Raw genomic sequence first — 15,989 nt, forward strand, 5'->3', positions numbered from 1 at the left:
CCTTTTTTACTGTAAAGAAGTAGTTTTACGGTTTTGGTTGTGAAGACTTTAATACGTGACGAGTGTAATGAATGCAATGAATGTTAATTTTACAATTTTATCACATGGAATTGTTTAACAGTTCATTGCAACACACCACAAAACAAAATCGAACATCAATTCATGTTCAAACCTGACGTTCAGAATAAACGTTATATTCAATGGGTTAGCAAAACTATAAATGAAATAATGCTCAAAACTAAAACAGCAAAACGAAAAAACTAGCCATTCTACATATATATGTATTGGATATAAATAAAATTAATTCATTGTTAAAAAGACAGATAAATAATTTGTGTGCATTTCAATTGACAAGAGTTCTCAATAAATTGTTTTAAGAGTATAAGTTGATAGTAATTGAATATCAGCAATCGAAGTCGAGTGGTATCATGCGCGGACCGAAGACTATTGTGGTTATTGACAAAAAAGCGTAAGTTCGAAACCCGAACGTATAATGCATTTTTGAGAGGAAAAATGTCTGTGGGTTAAAAGTATAAATGTTAAAACATGTGAAAGCTTTTCAATTTTCATGCATTTGTTCAATAAGTTTTTTTTTTATCTTCTTATTCAAAGTTACTTAGAAAAAGAAGAAAGAAAGAAAAGATGTTTTTGTCAAAATATTCTGGTACGAAGGTGTTATTTTTAACAAAGTATATTTTGTGGTAAGGATGCGTTAAATATAGGCTTATCAAAGATAATGCCGAAAGCAAGAAAAGGATTTAACGAAGAACAGCTAAATAGCTATCTTTTTTGCAGGTGTGGTATTTTTGGGCAACTGTATGAGTTGTTATGATTGGATATCTCATAAGCAAGAAGCGTGATAGCAGTAATTTTAGGATGTAAAAAAAATCTTTAGCACTAAATTAAATATTATTTGGTTTCATTGTGATTCATACTTGAATCACAGACAAATATTTTGGTTTTCTCTCATTTTTATCATTTTCATTGAAATTTCTAGGGAAAGACGTTACTTATTAACTAGAGGATCTAAAGAGCCTGTGTCGATCACCTTGATCTATGTGCATATTAAACAAAGGACACTCTCCAATATTGTAAACGAGAATAGAATTTATGACAAAAATCTGTTTTGTTGATCTTGTATTGCTGATAATTTAGTCTGTTTAGTTTCACTCTATCTTCTTTAGTTTTTGCTCAAAATACAAAGGAGGGTAAACAAATTCTCATTTAACGGGCAATCACTCCTATAAAGAGTGACAGTCTACTAACTATATCGGCAAAATTTGACTTGTAAGTAGAGCTTGCCTTAATGATCATTTTTGTGATTTAAAGTGTATGTTCATCTATTATAATTTTTATCATATAAGGCAAAACGCCAAAAAAAATGGTAAAAAAAAATTTTACGATAAGAGTTAATTGCAAGTTATATTGAAATGTTCATAACTATCGATTTTTTTCTCGTAAGATATTTTGTGAAATGTGTCGCAGTCCCATCTCACAATGGTACAAATGGAATTTCATTATTTATACCTAAATGTTTTTTTTTTAATTTCAATGAATCAAAAGGATTGGTTATTTATAATTAATTTCTTCTATCTTCACCTTCAGAAACATTTCTTTCATCGTTTTAATTTAAATGAAGCACGTCTCCTTTTAAATTCTTGAATAACACTTAAAACTGAGTTTCATGATTTCTTATGTTTCTCTTCACCAGCTACCAAAAATATCAATATGTTTCAATCAACCAATTTATTACTGTACATTTAAATTCGTTAATGCTGAATTGTAGAATGGATCAAGGTTGGTAATACTAGACAAATTATAGGAGGTGCTCCATTATGAGTTATTGTCTGGAATTCTAATCATAACGGGATAAAAATTTGTAAGGGGTTTCGCGGAAACCTGTGTCTTGCCTACAATTGCTGCTGTCAGTGTAAAAGTGTAATGTTGACTTAAAAAGTGAGTCCATTTATCAGTAAGATACAGAATGTTAAAAAAGATTCAAATTTTCTTTTTATATGCTATTTCTTGGTCTTGAAGATTAGCTTCTGTCCAAGTTTCATAACAATCCATGAAGGTTAACGAACTTATCATGTCAAAAAAATTTAATCCCAGACTGTCAGTAAATGTTAACTGTAAAAAGAAGTCCATCTATCAGAAAAATACTGAAAATGAAAATATATTTTCAAAAGTGTGCTTCAGACATTATCTCTTAATCATAATCAAAGTTTCATAAAATTCTATGAAGGTGAGACAAAGTATTTGATGTGTAACACAATTTAACCACAGACTGCATCTATTTGTTAAATATAAAAAAATAAGTCCATCTATCATTAAAATACGGAAAAAACAAAATAAATATTTTCAAAGTTTTGCTCTGGATACTGTATTTTGGTCATAAACAAAGCTACTGTCCAAATTTCATCTAATTCCATGTAGGTTTGACAAAGTTATTGATGTCCAAAAAAACTTTAACCACAGACTGAACCTAAATGTTGACGCCGCCGACATCGACGCCGCCGACGACGACGGAATCTAGGATCGCTATGTCTCGCTTTCGCGAAATAAATTTCGCAGGCTCGACAAAATGAACTCAGTGTTACGTTATCGTATAGATAAAACTCACAATAAATATCTGGCTTATAGTTGTAATCACCAGACGCATGTTTCGTCTACAATAGACTCGTTAGTAAAATTCGAATAACAAAAAGTTAAAAGGCTAAATAAAGTACGAAGTTGAAGATACAGTTCTGCTGTTTGTTTCAAGGATAAAGAAGCATGTTTGTTCTTGGTACTGACTTTATCATCAAGAATATCAAGCAATCCCATTAGGGCGAGCTGATATTCGGGCTTATGAAGTCTGTATAAAAAAAAAATGCCATTATTCTTTTTTTTCGGTAATTGTCTTTACAAAATGTTTTTTGTTTGAAAATAAGAAATAAAATTGAATAGTAAGTAAAACTAATTTTAAGCGTTAAAAACGTTGTGATACTTGTTTGGTTGTATGAACGGAGTCAAGTGAACTTCACTGATAAATTTAAGCGGATGGATATGAAGGCGTGACGTTGTTGCACCGATGTGCGACATCATTGCCTGATATTTGCGAGTATCAGGTCCTGTTCGTGATCTAGAAAAATATTAGGAAGTCAGATCAAAGGAAAAATGTACAAATTGCCGATAAATAGCAGTATCGTACCGGAATAAATATTTAAAGTTTACCTGCATCCCCACTATATCCACTCACATTCAAAACGTAATGTTTTGCTTCATCTCCTACACTGAAGTTGCTGTACTCTGCGTATCTCGAATTCCCTTCAAAATCTTCAAGGTGAATGTACAGCCTGTACTTTGCAGTAGATGTAATAAGGTTTATGAATTTATTTCCTATTCGAAAATGAAATGAAATTGCATAAAAAATAAAGCGAAATCAAGCAGCTTAGCATATTTTGCCGAATCCTATAAATTGTAAAGCACGCTGTCAAAATGTGAGCATGTCTGGTTAATTTTTTTTTTATTTCTGAAAGCTACTCCATTTATTTAAACATCCTTATCAGTTACATCTCTCAACGACATGATGAAGTCCAAATTGCGAAACTTCGGAGCCTAAACAAATTTAGTTAACGAAATTATCTATATTGGTTGATTTAAATTTTCAACAATTGTAAATACACCAAGAAATCAAAATGTAGAGTGCTATTTTTAAGTTCGCAAATCCATGCAATATGTTATCAGAAGAATATAATGCTTGTTAATGTTACCTGTTTGCAACAACCGTTCATGATAAAAAGCCAAAAGCTACAGACGTGAATTTCAACTGAACAGAAAGCGTTTCCAATTATCACATTTTTTTCCAAAATGAATGTAATACCATGTGTTAAAGAAGTGTCTGCTTTGTTTCAGTGTCATCAATATTGTCTGCTGAGATTATATGAATGTTTAATTTTTTATGCAAAATTAACTGTTTTGGGTAAATTTCAATTGGGTTGCACAGCTGAAGTCTTAGTATCTTGAATTTGGAGCCTGTAATTCAGTGGTTGTCGTTAATAGCATTGGTGTCTTCTTTATTTGTTTGTTTGTTTGTTTGTTTATTCTTTAAGAGTGAATCATGCAGTTGGTTGTCCTCTTTTGTCATCCGGGGACATTTCATAACTTACTATACCATAAAGGTTTCCTCGTTGTTATTTTTACTTTGGAAAGTATTTTGAAATAATAATGTCAAAACCGGATACACAAACCTAAAAAAGGTGACCACATAAATAATTACATAAATAAATGGATTATAAGATAAGTACCCAACCAAAACTCAGATTTCAAATTTCCGAATCCAATCCTGTAATCAGACCATCTTCTGAAAAAATCGATAGTGCCATTTATTCTCCTTTGGAAAACCTATAAGTATAGAAAAATTATAGATACAAAAACATAGTATGTTAAAATCAAGGAAAACTATCCTATTGCCTTTTTCAAACGAATTGTTAATTACATTCAATGCTGATAAAATGTTAAATATAGTGTATTCAGTTTTATCAGCTAACATGTGAATCAAAATCATAAACGGTAAAAAACGAAACAAAAGGTCGTATGACATTTTCAATGCATGACTAAAAGTGAAAATGTACATTATATAAATTAAACATTTGTTGATTCTAATAATTCAATATGGCGGTTCAAGATATGTCAATTGAAATGTATTGGCTCAAAGAGATTGCATTCGAATCAAGAGTAGATTTCTTCTAGTAAGCTTTTCAGAATGATAATCAGTTTATGAATATCGTAAATAACACGACAGCGGCCATAGCGTTAACAAATGTCCCAGTTTTCTACCATCTTCAGCATAAAAGAGAGGCGAAAGATACCAAAGGGCAAAGGGACATTCAAACTAATAGAAAACTAAAGACTGAGCAACCCGAATCCCATCAAAAACTGGGGGGGGGGCGGGGGGGGGGGGGTGATCTCAGGTGCTCCGCAAGGGTAAACATAAATTTCAAGAAAAAGATCAAGATATGATGAAAACATTCCTATAAAATCATAAAACAAAATATTCAAATTCCAAGTCAATCTGTGAAGGTTAAAGTCTGAAATAAATTATTTTAGAATTTCAAATAGTATATGATTGTGGTTGCACGTAAAGCAAAAACAAAAGATAATCCCAATATTATAAAAACAATAAATTCCGTACCAATAAAATGAGACGTTTACGTGTCATAGTTTATCGTTATTACATTCTACATCTCAATACTTGGAAAAGAGCACATCAGATACAGGTTACTCCAGTAACCCGTGTTTGTGCAAGGACATTTTTGCATATATGTTATGTGTACCTGTAACAGTAGGTACCTTAAATGTTACAAATTCACTTCACTTACAGTCCATCCAAATCCTGCTGTTTCCATGTCACAATATACTTCTAACTTTTGATCATTTGGATAAATTGTATAAACCCCTGATACACCTCCCTGTGAAATGTCACTGCAGTCATTTGGAAGAAATCCTGTAAAATATGAACAAAATGTCATTTTTTTCGTTAAGAACCTATCAATCTTCTCTTTAGAAATTAAAACATTGTTTAAGGTTTTTTTCGAAGTAAAAAAAATTGGAAAATAAATAATTTATCCTCGACATTGTATGAAATATACATATACATACGGAAAATTAGTACTTAAATTCTTAATGCAAGTTTTAATGATTGTAATACTGATACTGTCACATTGTTCGCATAAATAAAAACATCGCATTTATATCTGAATTGACAGTATTCAGTATTCTCATTTATTTGTTATTATATAAATATACTTGTCAAAACATTTACTAAATTTTATCATCGGTATAAGGACATCATTCGTAAATATAGCTCAACATGCAGACTTCTTATACGTTCAGGTATTTCACATCCAATTTTTTATGGAAATATTCTTTATAAAGCACAAAAATGTCAGTATTCACCTCTGAAGCTAACAAAACCTTTAAATAGACTTATTAAGAAGGGATATAGTTACGATACTGTTGTCAGGTCATTAAAGATTGCATATTTTGGCGTTAATATTGATTCACTTATAGGGTCTTTGCATCGGCACTAAACACATTTATTTAAAAACCAATTGTTGGCATGACACGGGTTATGTTCTTCTCATATATGTTATGATGGTATGATACTAAACCCCTAACGGGAAGGATTGTGCCTGATATTCATATGATGAAGACATAATCTTTCAATCAGTTTAATTGAAGTCTGGAGCTGGCATGTCAGTTAACTGCTAGTAGTCTGTTGTTATTTACGTATTATTGTCATTTTGTTTATTTTCTTTGGTTACATATTCTGACATCAGACTCGGACTTCTCTTGAACTGAATTTTAATGTGCGTATTGTTATGCGTTTACTTTTCTACATTGGCTAGAGGTATAGGGGGAGGGTTGAGATCTCATAAACATGTTGAACCCCGCCGCATTTTTGCACCTGTCCCAAGTCAGGAGCCTCTAGCCTTTGTCAGTCTTGTATTATTTTTAATTTTAGTTTCTTGTGTACAATTTGGAGTTTAGTATGGCGTTCATTATCACTGAACTAGTATATATATTTGTTTATGGGCCAGCTGAAGGACGCCTCCGGGTGCGGGAATTTCTCGCTGCATTGAAGACCTGTTGGTGACCTTCTGCTGTTGTCTGTTCTATGGTCGGGTTGTTGTCTCTTTGACACATTCCCCATTTCCATTCTCAATTTTATTGGAGACCGGTCATATCAAAGACTTAATGCTGAGCTTTATTTTTCGTTTGGTTGTTGCACATTGACATATACGCCACACTTCCCCTAATTCCTAGCTAGAGTTTAGAACGTCGTAAATATATATATGGCATCATATAGTCGTGTACGTGTCTATAGGAGTTGTCCCATTTGTTTTTGTAAAGAATTATATCAAATTACTATCATTATTTCATTTAATTTTTGTTCTTGGTAAATTGTAAACACGTAATAGTGAATCATGCATCGCAACTCATTCGCTGGATTGGTCAGTGACCCAGGTAAAACAAATAGAGTATTATGTTAGCAAACAAATGTATTGGCTTAATTATGCATACTGGTATAAGGTAAAGGACCCAACCTGTTAAATATAAATATTTGATATTTTCAAATAAGAGCTACCAACTCACCTTTGTCTTTGCATGAGAACATCTTATTCCATTTTCCAGGTTCATTACATACTATGAAGGGACGTCCTATCATCAAAAACCCTGCTTTACATTTAAATTTATTTCCAGCTTTCAAATTTCTATATAATCCAAACGTTTCAATACAAGTAGCATTATCTGCGATTGGGACAGAATCCTTACAATCTGAAAATGATAATGATGAAGTGGGATATTGAAAAAATGTTAAAAAAACTGTCATTATAAATAAGTAAACAGAAGCATGAGTATCACAATCTTTTCCACTTTTAAATTTATCTTGGAGTTCAGTATTTGTGTTTACTTTTTTTTTCTTCGCTTATATACAAAGGTATAAAAGTGTTCCCATAAAGTAATCCTATATATTGTTTAAGAGAAATTCATATTGATATAGAAACAAGTTATTTTTCTATTCTGCAGAACAAGAATTTTGCATGCAAAAAATTGAACTGAAAATTTTAAAAGGAATAGAGCATGAAAATTTTGAAAATAAACGGACAAATTTGAAAATACTTTATAGACTCTTTTAAAGTTGTGTATTCTTGAAGAAAACATATTCTAGAGTTATATAAAACTATCCGGGGTCATATATCTAAAATAACTTACAAACGGATGAACAGTTATTACCACCAGTTCTAAGTTTTACACATTTTTCTCCGACAAAGCAAGTGTGGTCTGCACATGATCCCGCTAAAGACTGTACAAAGATAAACATGAGTATAGAAATTGTTCAATGAACAGGCTAGTATTCTTTTTCATAACAAAATGGATTGTGGAAAGTAATTTCATATTTGTAACCTGAAATTTTGTATATGGATGTATCAAGATGGATGGTACAGGTATGAATCATTGCTGGAGATGGTTCTTCAACTATCATGTCGACGTACCTGATTGTACATCGTTTAAAGTTCAGGCGATTTCGATTATTTTCAACCACGAAATTTGTACATGTATCTATATATCATACATTTACATTTATTTCCATTTTGTTTTTGTCAATTCGTATATTGTACAGTTATGTTTTTTTTTCACTTTTTAGAATTGCAACAATCCGAACTAATGTAAGATTAGCGACAATAAACATTTGCAGAACTGAATAAATGTGAAAATGAATATAATATAAAAATCCTTGTAAACGTATGTGAAAATTAACATTTTGTAAAAAAGAGCATTTCCCGGATTATAAAATGAATACCTTAGACCAGGTTGATCGTTTAGTATAGATGTTCCCAGCTTCTACTTTCAGATTTTCTATAGCAGGTAATTCATCAAGTACATCGCACAGTTTCCAATTCTTCCTGTAGTTCACAGCGACGCACCGTGATGTATAAAAGCATTCCCTTACACATTCTAACATACTGAGCTGTTGCAATCGACGGAGTATATTAGATTGCTGACTTCTGTCATGCTGCAGATACCCAATACCATCTATACTGTTAGGATGCTGGCATTCGGTGTCATCTTGTTCACAAAATTCCTCCAATAGACATCTGTATTGCTGGAATAAAATTGATAAAATTATGAAAGCCAAGCCTTTCTTCAATTGTTTCATCACATATTTCATGACAGACAATTCTCTTAATGAATGGTCTTTCCTTTATTTAACAAAACGAGCATGCATGGTTTTAAAGCTTTTGAATGCATTTGAATTATTTACATCACTTTAAAAAAGTTTGCTTATCGTCATGCATAACCACTTAATTATACATTATTGGAAACAAGAATTCAGTCAAAAGGACCAAATTAAATGCATTTGAATTATTTACATCACTTTAAAAGTTTGCTTACTTCAATCAATCACAAGTAACTAGGAGGCAACTTTAAAAGGGGTATATACTTTTGCATTGGGAACACTATGTTTGGTCAAGTAGAAAATATGTTTTTAGATGCATTGAGTTTGTATCTTTTAAGGGTTTTTTTGGAGGTGGGGTTTCGTATCCAACTCTTCCGGAAATGCCAAAACCTGAATATTTTTGTTGAGCTTAATAAGCTAATATTTGTTTATACGCATTTGCATTACTACGATTCCACTTAAAGTTTGTTTATCGTCATGACTAGTTACTTAATTATTAATTATCAGAAACAATTTTCCCATGGTAATGATATTATTACAGCAATTGGAAAAACCATGTAGCACATCCAACCACAAACCTGTCAATATTGCTTATTTGCCACATGAAAGGCGATGTTTTCAAAATAAATAATTGCTTGCATTATATATCAAATAGTATGTAATAAAGCGTTATAAACTTTAACTGAATTATAGATTGGAAGAATATATTAATATTTCATTTTTCAAATATTAGACAATAAAGATGTCTACACTTTCGGATACAAAACTGTGAGTGAGTAAAATGGTTGCAATTTCATTATTTTACAGACATTACGTTAAGGCACGTAACTCACGTTCTTCAAGTGTTATCTATGATGACTTAATCTTCAATTTCAATCTAAGCTTTAAAATTCTTAAATTGTAGTGCATTATGTAAACTATCTGTTATTATTTTAAACAAATTAATCATAATGGAACAAGTGAAAGTTTGATAAACTTTGATTATAAATATAAAGACAAAAAAAAATATATTGAATACAAGATCAGCAGTTTTGGTCAAAAAGAAGAAGGGCCAATTTCACCTAAAACTATTTCTCACAAATTATGGTGTATCAATTCTTGATACAAAACAACAATGTGTACAGAAAACACCTTATGGGCTTTTATTGTTGTTCTTCATCTAAAGTCACAAAGAAGCCTTCAACATTGTCTAGTGACATATGATGTGAACTATTATAAAGTTTGATATTTGTATAACATTTATTATATTGTTAAAGTGACATTATTATGCAATTGTAATTTTACCCCGTAACGTTATGAAAATGAGGGTCTGGATGGAGTTTACAGAATAGAGAATACTGAGCAAATACTACGGAATAATGGACAAACAAATAAAGAATAGAGAAACATAGGCGTATACAATGATAGAGAATAATGAGGTGCTTACATATGATGATAGAGAATAATGAGGTGCTTACATATAAAGAATAGAGAATGATATGTAACTTTTATAAAGATGAGAGACAAATGGCACAGAAAATGAAAGAATACAGAAATGAAGATCCCTCTTTACAACCGATTGATTATAGACATTTTAAAGGGACTGTATATCACATAGCATATTATCCAGTTTCAGTTATTACATGCTTTTCTTATATTCTCGGTTAGTTACTTGAAAGTTGCTTTTAGTATGTCGCACTATTCTTTGATACGGAATAATATTCGTTATTATAATTGTGTTGGTATTTCCAGGTTTCGTTATATAAGAGTAAGTGATTTTCATGTACTGTTTGTCTTTGCATGTTCTTGAACATACTGATTCCTAGTCAATGATCTTAATTGTTAAAAGAAAAATTAAGATTTCTAAAGAAAAAAGGTAATTAAAACATGCAATATATTTGTTTCTCTCTAAAAAGAAAGTGGTTTTGATGCGTTTTGTCTTGTTTTTTTTTGTTTTTTTTTTTTCTTTAAAAGAGCTTAGAAGTTGTCCTTTTGAATATTTGAATATTGCAGTTCTCACGGGAAGCTCTGTACAAAGATTTACAACAAAATAGATAATTTTCGTCCCCTATTATTAATTTTCGTTTTTAGAGTAATTTACATTTGGCTAACGCTAACAGCGTGCATATCTTATTTTTAAATCGTTCGCTTTCCTTGTTTCTGTAAAGAAGTGTTGGCGTAAGTTATATAATTTCATAAATGCTAATTATTTTGTCAGGTATTTCGTAAACATAAATTACTTAAATCAAGGCGATTGTAGTTAACCGATGTTCAAATCTCAAAATCATTCGAAAAAAGCGACAACTTAAGGTAACAAGCAAACACTAAGAGAATCGCATAATCTTCAAGAGAAAAGAGGCCAGTTGCGGATAAATAACAGATCAGACATCTATAGATATAAGACCGTCGAGACATACCACTAGTGAGTTGAGACACCGACACATCATATTGGTCAACGAATTCATGATGGTGAATGAAAACTTGTGTTGATTACAACATTCTTCCTCATAACTCTCTTGGAGCAGTTTTCGTATAATTAGCACACCCCTGTTAAAGACGTTTTGACCAAGAGAAAAGTAAAATAACAAAAATACCGAACTCCAAGGAAAATTTAAAATGGAAATTCCCTTATCTATCAAGTGCCAAAATCAAAAGCTCAAACACATCAAACGAATGCAAAACAGCCATATTTTTTATAACTAGCTAAACCTCTCACTTTTATGACAGTCGCATAGAATTCAATAGAAGACATAAACTTGATCAGTGATCCACGAATTGAGGCGAATATCTAGTGAATCATGCCTAATGAACAAGGAGACCTTGCACGTATCCCACATACCATATAAAACGTATAAAGTGCAGTTAAGCATTCTTATTATTTCTTTTACAATGTACTAATGTTCATATTTATCTGCATGTCCAGAGCCGCTGCCTCAACATATGATTAAACAATACACAATCTACGAAAGAAATATTTTTTGTTATACATGTAAAACCTTAAATTATTCAACAAAAGTCCTCTTTTATCAGAGTTCCAAGTATGAATATATCAAATCAACTTCAACTTTGATAAAGTATAAATGAGTGGGTAGGTTGATGGGTCGGAATTGACCAGACTGAACTCTCCGAAGGCAAGTGTCAAATTGCACATGATTAAACATAGATTTACCGTTACAATTCTTCCCGCTTATTTTAGATCGTAAAATTCTCAATTACTGAGTAGACCTTAGTCACAAAATAAATGTGAAAACAAATACACGTGTTCATTATAACATTTATAAATACATTGCTCATTATAAATGAATAATTCATGTGAAAATACCTATAGTCCCTGAAACATGAAAATGAGATCAAGGACATTGTACATGTGCCAGAAGGAACTTGGTTAACAAGGCATCTGTATACACGTTATGAAACACTGAGGTCTTCAAATTTCTGAACCATTAAGATTAAAACAAATAAAGACGGTTGTCGCCACTATATTTACCTTCTGCTTCTATACATGTTTAGTCGAATCACTTTTTTATATGAGATCATGTTATATTTGTGATGCTAAACAAGAAAAAGACTAAATTGAACCGCTACACTTTAACATATCAAATTTCTTCCTATCAATATTAAAACTAGAGGCCCTAAAGAGCGGATGTCGCTCACCTATGTCTATGTGCATCTTCAACAGTGGCCACTCTCCAACCTTGTAGACTAGAATATAATTAATGACCACAATATCTTTTCCTTTCTTTATCTTGTATTACTGATGAAATATTTTGTGTACAGTTTCTCTTTTTATTTTATAGTTTTTGCCCGAAACACATAAAAGGGTAAATTAAAGTGATTGAAATCATTCGTGGAAAGATTGGAAGAGTAGTTTGAATAATATCAAATCATATTTAGCACGTTTAGGTATGATGTCGACCAAAAAGAACATCAATATAGCACTTTTGCAGACATTTACATTGACTGGAGGTCTTTAGATGGATAAACACTTTTCAAGCATATAAAATGAGCTTGTTTGTTGCTGTATATCATATTTGTTTTTCGTTCATTATTTTGTACATAAATCAGGCCGTTAGTTTTCTCGTTTGAATTGTTTTACATTTGTCATTTCGGGGCCTTTTATAGCTGACTATGTAGTATGGGTTTTGCTCATTGTTGAAGGCCGTACGGTGACCTATAGTTGTTAATTCTGTGTCCTTTGGTCTCTTGTGGAGAGTTGTCTCATTGGCAATCATACCACATCTTCTTATTTTTATATTGTGAATCAATGATAGAGGGTCCCTCAATTTGCATAATAATTTCGTTTAAAATTGCAATTTTATATCTTAATGAAATAATTTCCTTGTTACATATTTAACGTTTTATCTTCCAAAAAGTAAGAGATTACCAAATAAATTTTCTTCATATAAAGTTTAGATGAGAACAGACAGAGAGACTTGAGGGACTTTATTGACTCCAAAATTTATTCTAAAAACGTTGTTTTGAGAGCATTGTAATTTGAAACATCGGTATACTATTTTTCTCCTCTAAGAATTGCTTATTGGTTTTTTTTTTAACAATCAAGTTGAAGTTTCAAAAGTTGTAAGGAGTATTTTAATTCAATTGATAATTAAATATTTTCTAGAAAAGGGCATAAAATATGTACTTTTTCAACATAAACAAAATGAAATAACTTTTTTTTAACCGGGGGTGGGGGGGGGGGGTTCATTTATCATTTTATTATTGCAAAAAACACTTCCTGTTAGTCTAGATCACACTTGATATTTAAAATAATATATGTAGGCTTTTACATTATTCAAATAAATGATGATTTATCAGATGGTTTGAAAGTATGAAAAATGATATTCAAAGATGTATTTTAAATAATGGATGGGTCTCAATTTCTTAAAAAATATATAAAAGGGTGTCCGATTTTTGCTCTCCTATTTTGTTATAACAGTGATATTAACGACAATGAAGCTGATAAATGATAAAGGGCTAAATAGAATAAAAAAAATTAGATGGACAATCTTGTAAGTTAAAGATATGGCTGATGACACAACATTAGTTTTTCAATATCGTAAAGATATAAGTCTTGCTCTCAGTTTAATTAAGACATTTGGAATCTATCAGATCTGACACTGTATTGGAATAAAAAAAAAAAAAAACTAAAGAGGTCAATATTGAATAAATATTTGGCTGAAGGAGGCCTTAAATGTTTGATCTAGAGCTATAAGGTCAATACATATAAAATGGAGTAAACAAATAATACAATCAGGAAATGCTAACTGGTCTGTGTTGCATAATATGAATTGTACGTTAGTAAGTATGGCAAAAATTTGCTACGTTTCAGGATAAATTTTAGCGAAACAAAATTAATTGATAAAAAAAAAGCATAGGACAATACACCACTTTTCCATCAAGAACTGATAAAATCATGGGTAGATTTGAATGATTTTAAAGGTAATCAAATAGGTAACTTTCTAAATATCAGAAAACAAATAATTTGGTGCTATAGATTTGTAACATTTAAAAAAATAGTGACTGTATTTTGATAAATGGATTCAGAATAAATATCCATACGAAATCACTGTGTCGAGAATATAATTAAGATGTGGTATGAGTGCCAATGAGACAACTTTCCATCCAAGTCACAATGTATAAACAGTTAACAATTATAGGTCATAGTATTGCCTTTAACACGGAGCCTTGGCTCACCACGAACAGCAAGCTATAAAGGGCCCCACAATGACAAGTGTAAAACAATTAAAACAGGAAAACCAACGGTCTAATCTATATAAAAAACGAGAAACGAGAAACACCTATGAGCCACACCAACACACGACAACCACTGAACAACAGGCTCCTGACTTAGGACAGGTGCATAAAAATGCAGCGGGTTTAAACGTTTTAACAGGCGCCAACCTTCAACCTTACATGAGACAGTAGTGTACCATTACAATATAAAAAGACACACTATAAAATATCAATTGAAATGGCTTAACTCGATCAAAAAGACATTTAAACTAAAACAAGTAAACATACACTGAACGAATAAGTTTGATTTATGACACAATATTAAAACGTAGGTGCCTATATAACATAGACGTTACAGGCAGTAATAAAAAAGATGTCGGAAGAGTGTCAATAAGACAACTCTTACCTTGGACAAAATGGCGTTAAATAAAACAACGTACACATGTAAATATAAATATAATGATTTAGTTGTTAGGAGAACGGAAGTAAACATTTTTTACAAAATTAATAAATTTGTTGTTCAGAGAACGAGTACAGAAGTAGAAATTTATCGTCATACTAAATCAAAGGTGGTACATATCAAAAATAGTGAGACGAGATATAACACAGAATAAGTAAACATTGAATTACAGAAATGCATTACAAATTGTGTCAACAGGTCAAATTAACACGAGAGTACTCGCAGTTACTGAAAGCTAGTTAAAAGCCAAAAACAATTAACAATAGAAAATCATGCAATAGAGACTAAAAGTTTAAATCTGACGAATCTTTCAAAACTAAAGGTTATATTAACCGAACTAAAATTTAACTTGAAGAAAATGATAATATACTTGGCTATAATAATAAAGACATTTAAAAGATAGTCAAAGTCGGAAATAAAATAGAAATACCTATTGGTTTTTGAAAATGTAAAAGAGTGTTTTAAACGGGAAGTCTAAAAAATCAATGCTCTTTATCTTGCCAAATAAAAAGTTGTTATTTCAATGGATAATTTCTAAAAGCAACCTTCGTTCATTTTGTAATGGACATGATAACTACAATACTTTGTTAATCACATGTTCATATAAAAAAAGTAAAATAACAAAAATACAATAGAAAATTCAAATCGGAAAGTCCCTTATCAAATGGCAAAATCAAAAGCTCAAACACATCAGACGAAAACAACTGTCATATTCCTGACTTGGTACCTGCATTTCCTTATTTAGAAAATGGTGGATTAAACCTGGTTGTATAGCTAGCTAAACTTCTCACTTGTATGACAGTCGCATAAAATTCCATTATATTGACAACAATGTGTGAACAAAACAAACAGACATAATAGGTAAAAATATAAAAAAAAAAATAGGGGTACAACAGTCAACATCGTGTTATAATCTTAATCACTATAAAAACAAACAAATATATCAAAAAAAAATGGCATTTAGACAAAGCACATAAGCAAAAATGAAAGACAAGAATACAAAAAATGACACAACAACACATTGGCTGGATGCATAAGAACCGAGCCACGCCAAAAGGATATTACCACTAATGGACTTAACTGAAAATT

The 15,989-nt window shown here is 31.2% G+C and overlaps 1 protein-coding gene across 1 annotated transcript in view; it reads right to left on the minus strand.

Moving 5' to 3' along the window:
• The window catches only part of LOC127718654 (techylectin-5B-like), a 32,002-nt gene that overhangs the window by 1,152 nt on the left and 14,861 nt on the right, over positions 1-15,989 (minus strand). The window contains exons 2-7 of the mRNA XM_052224707.1: positions 8,351-8,653; positions 7,762-7,852; positions 7,141-7,323; positions 5,364-5,488; positions 4,290-4,386; positions 3,217-3,381 (exon numbers count right to left, since the gene is read on the minus strand). Of these exons, the coding sequence (XP_052080667.1) occupies positions 3,217-3,381; positions 4,290-4,386; positions 5,364-5,488; positions 7,141-7,323; positions 7,762-7,852; positions 8,351-8,653 (964 nt within the window). The remainder of the gene's footprint in view (positions 1-3,216; positions 3,382-4,289; positions 4,387-5,363; positions 5,489-7,140; positions 7,324-7,761; positions 7,853-8,350; positions 8,654-15,989) is intronic.

This window comes from Mytilus californianus, unplaced genomic scaffold (assembly GCF_021869535.1).
Source record: "Mytilus californianus isolate M0D057914Y unplaced genomic scaffold, xbMytCali1.0.p SCAF_10, whole genome shotgun sequence".
NCBI classification, from domain to species: Eukaryota; Metazoa; Mollusca; class Bivalvia; order Mytilida; family Mytilidae; genus Mytilus; species Mytilus californianus.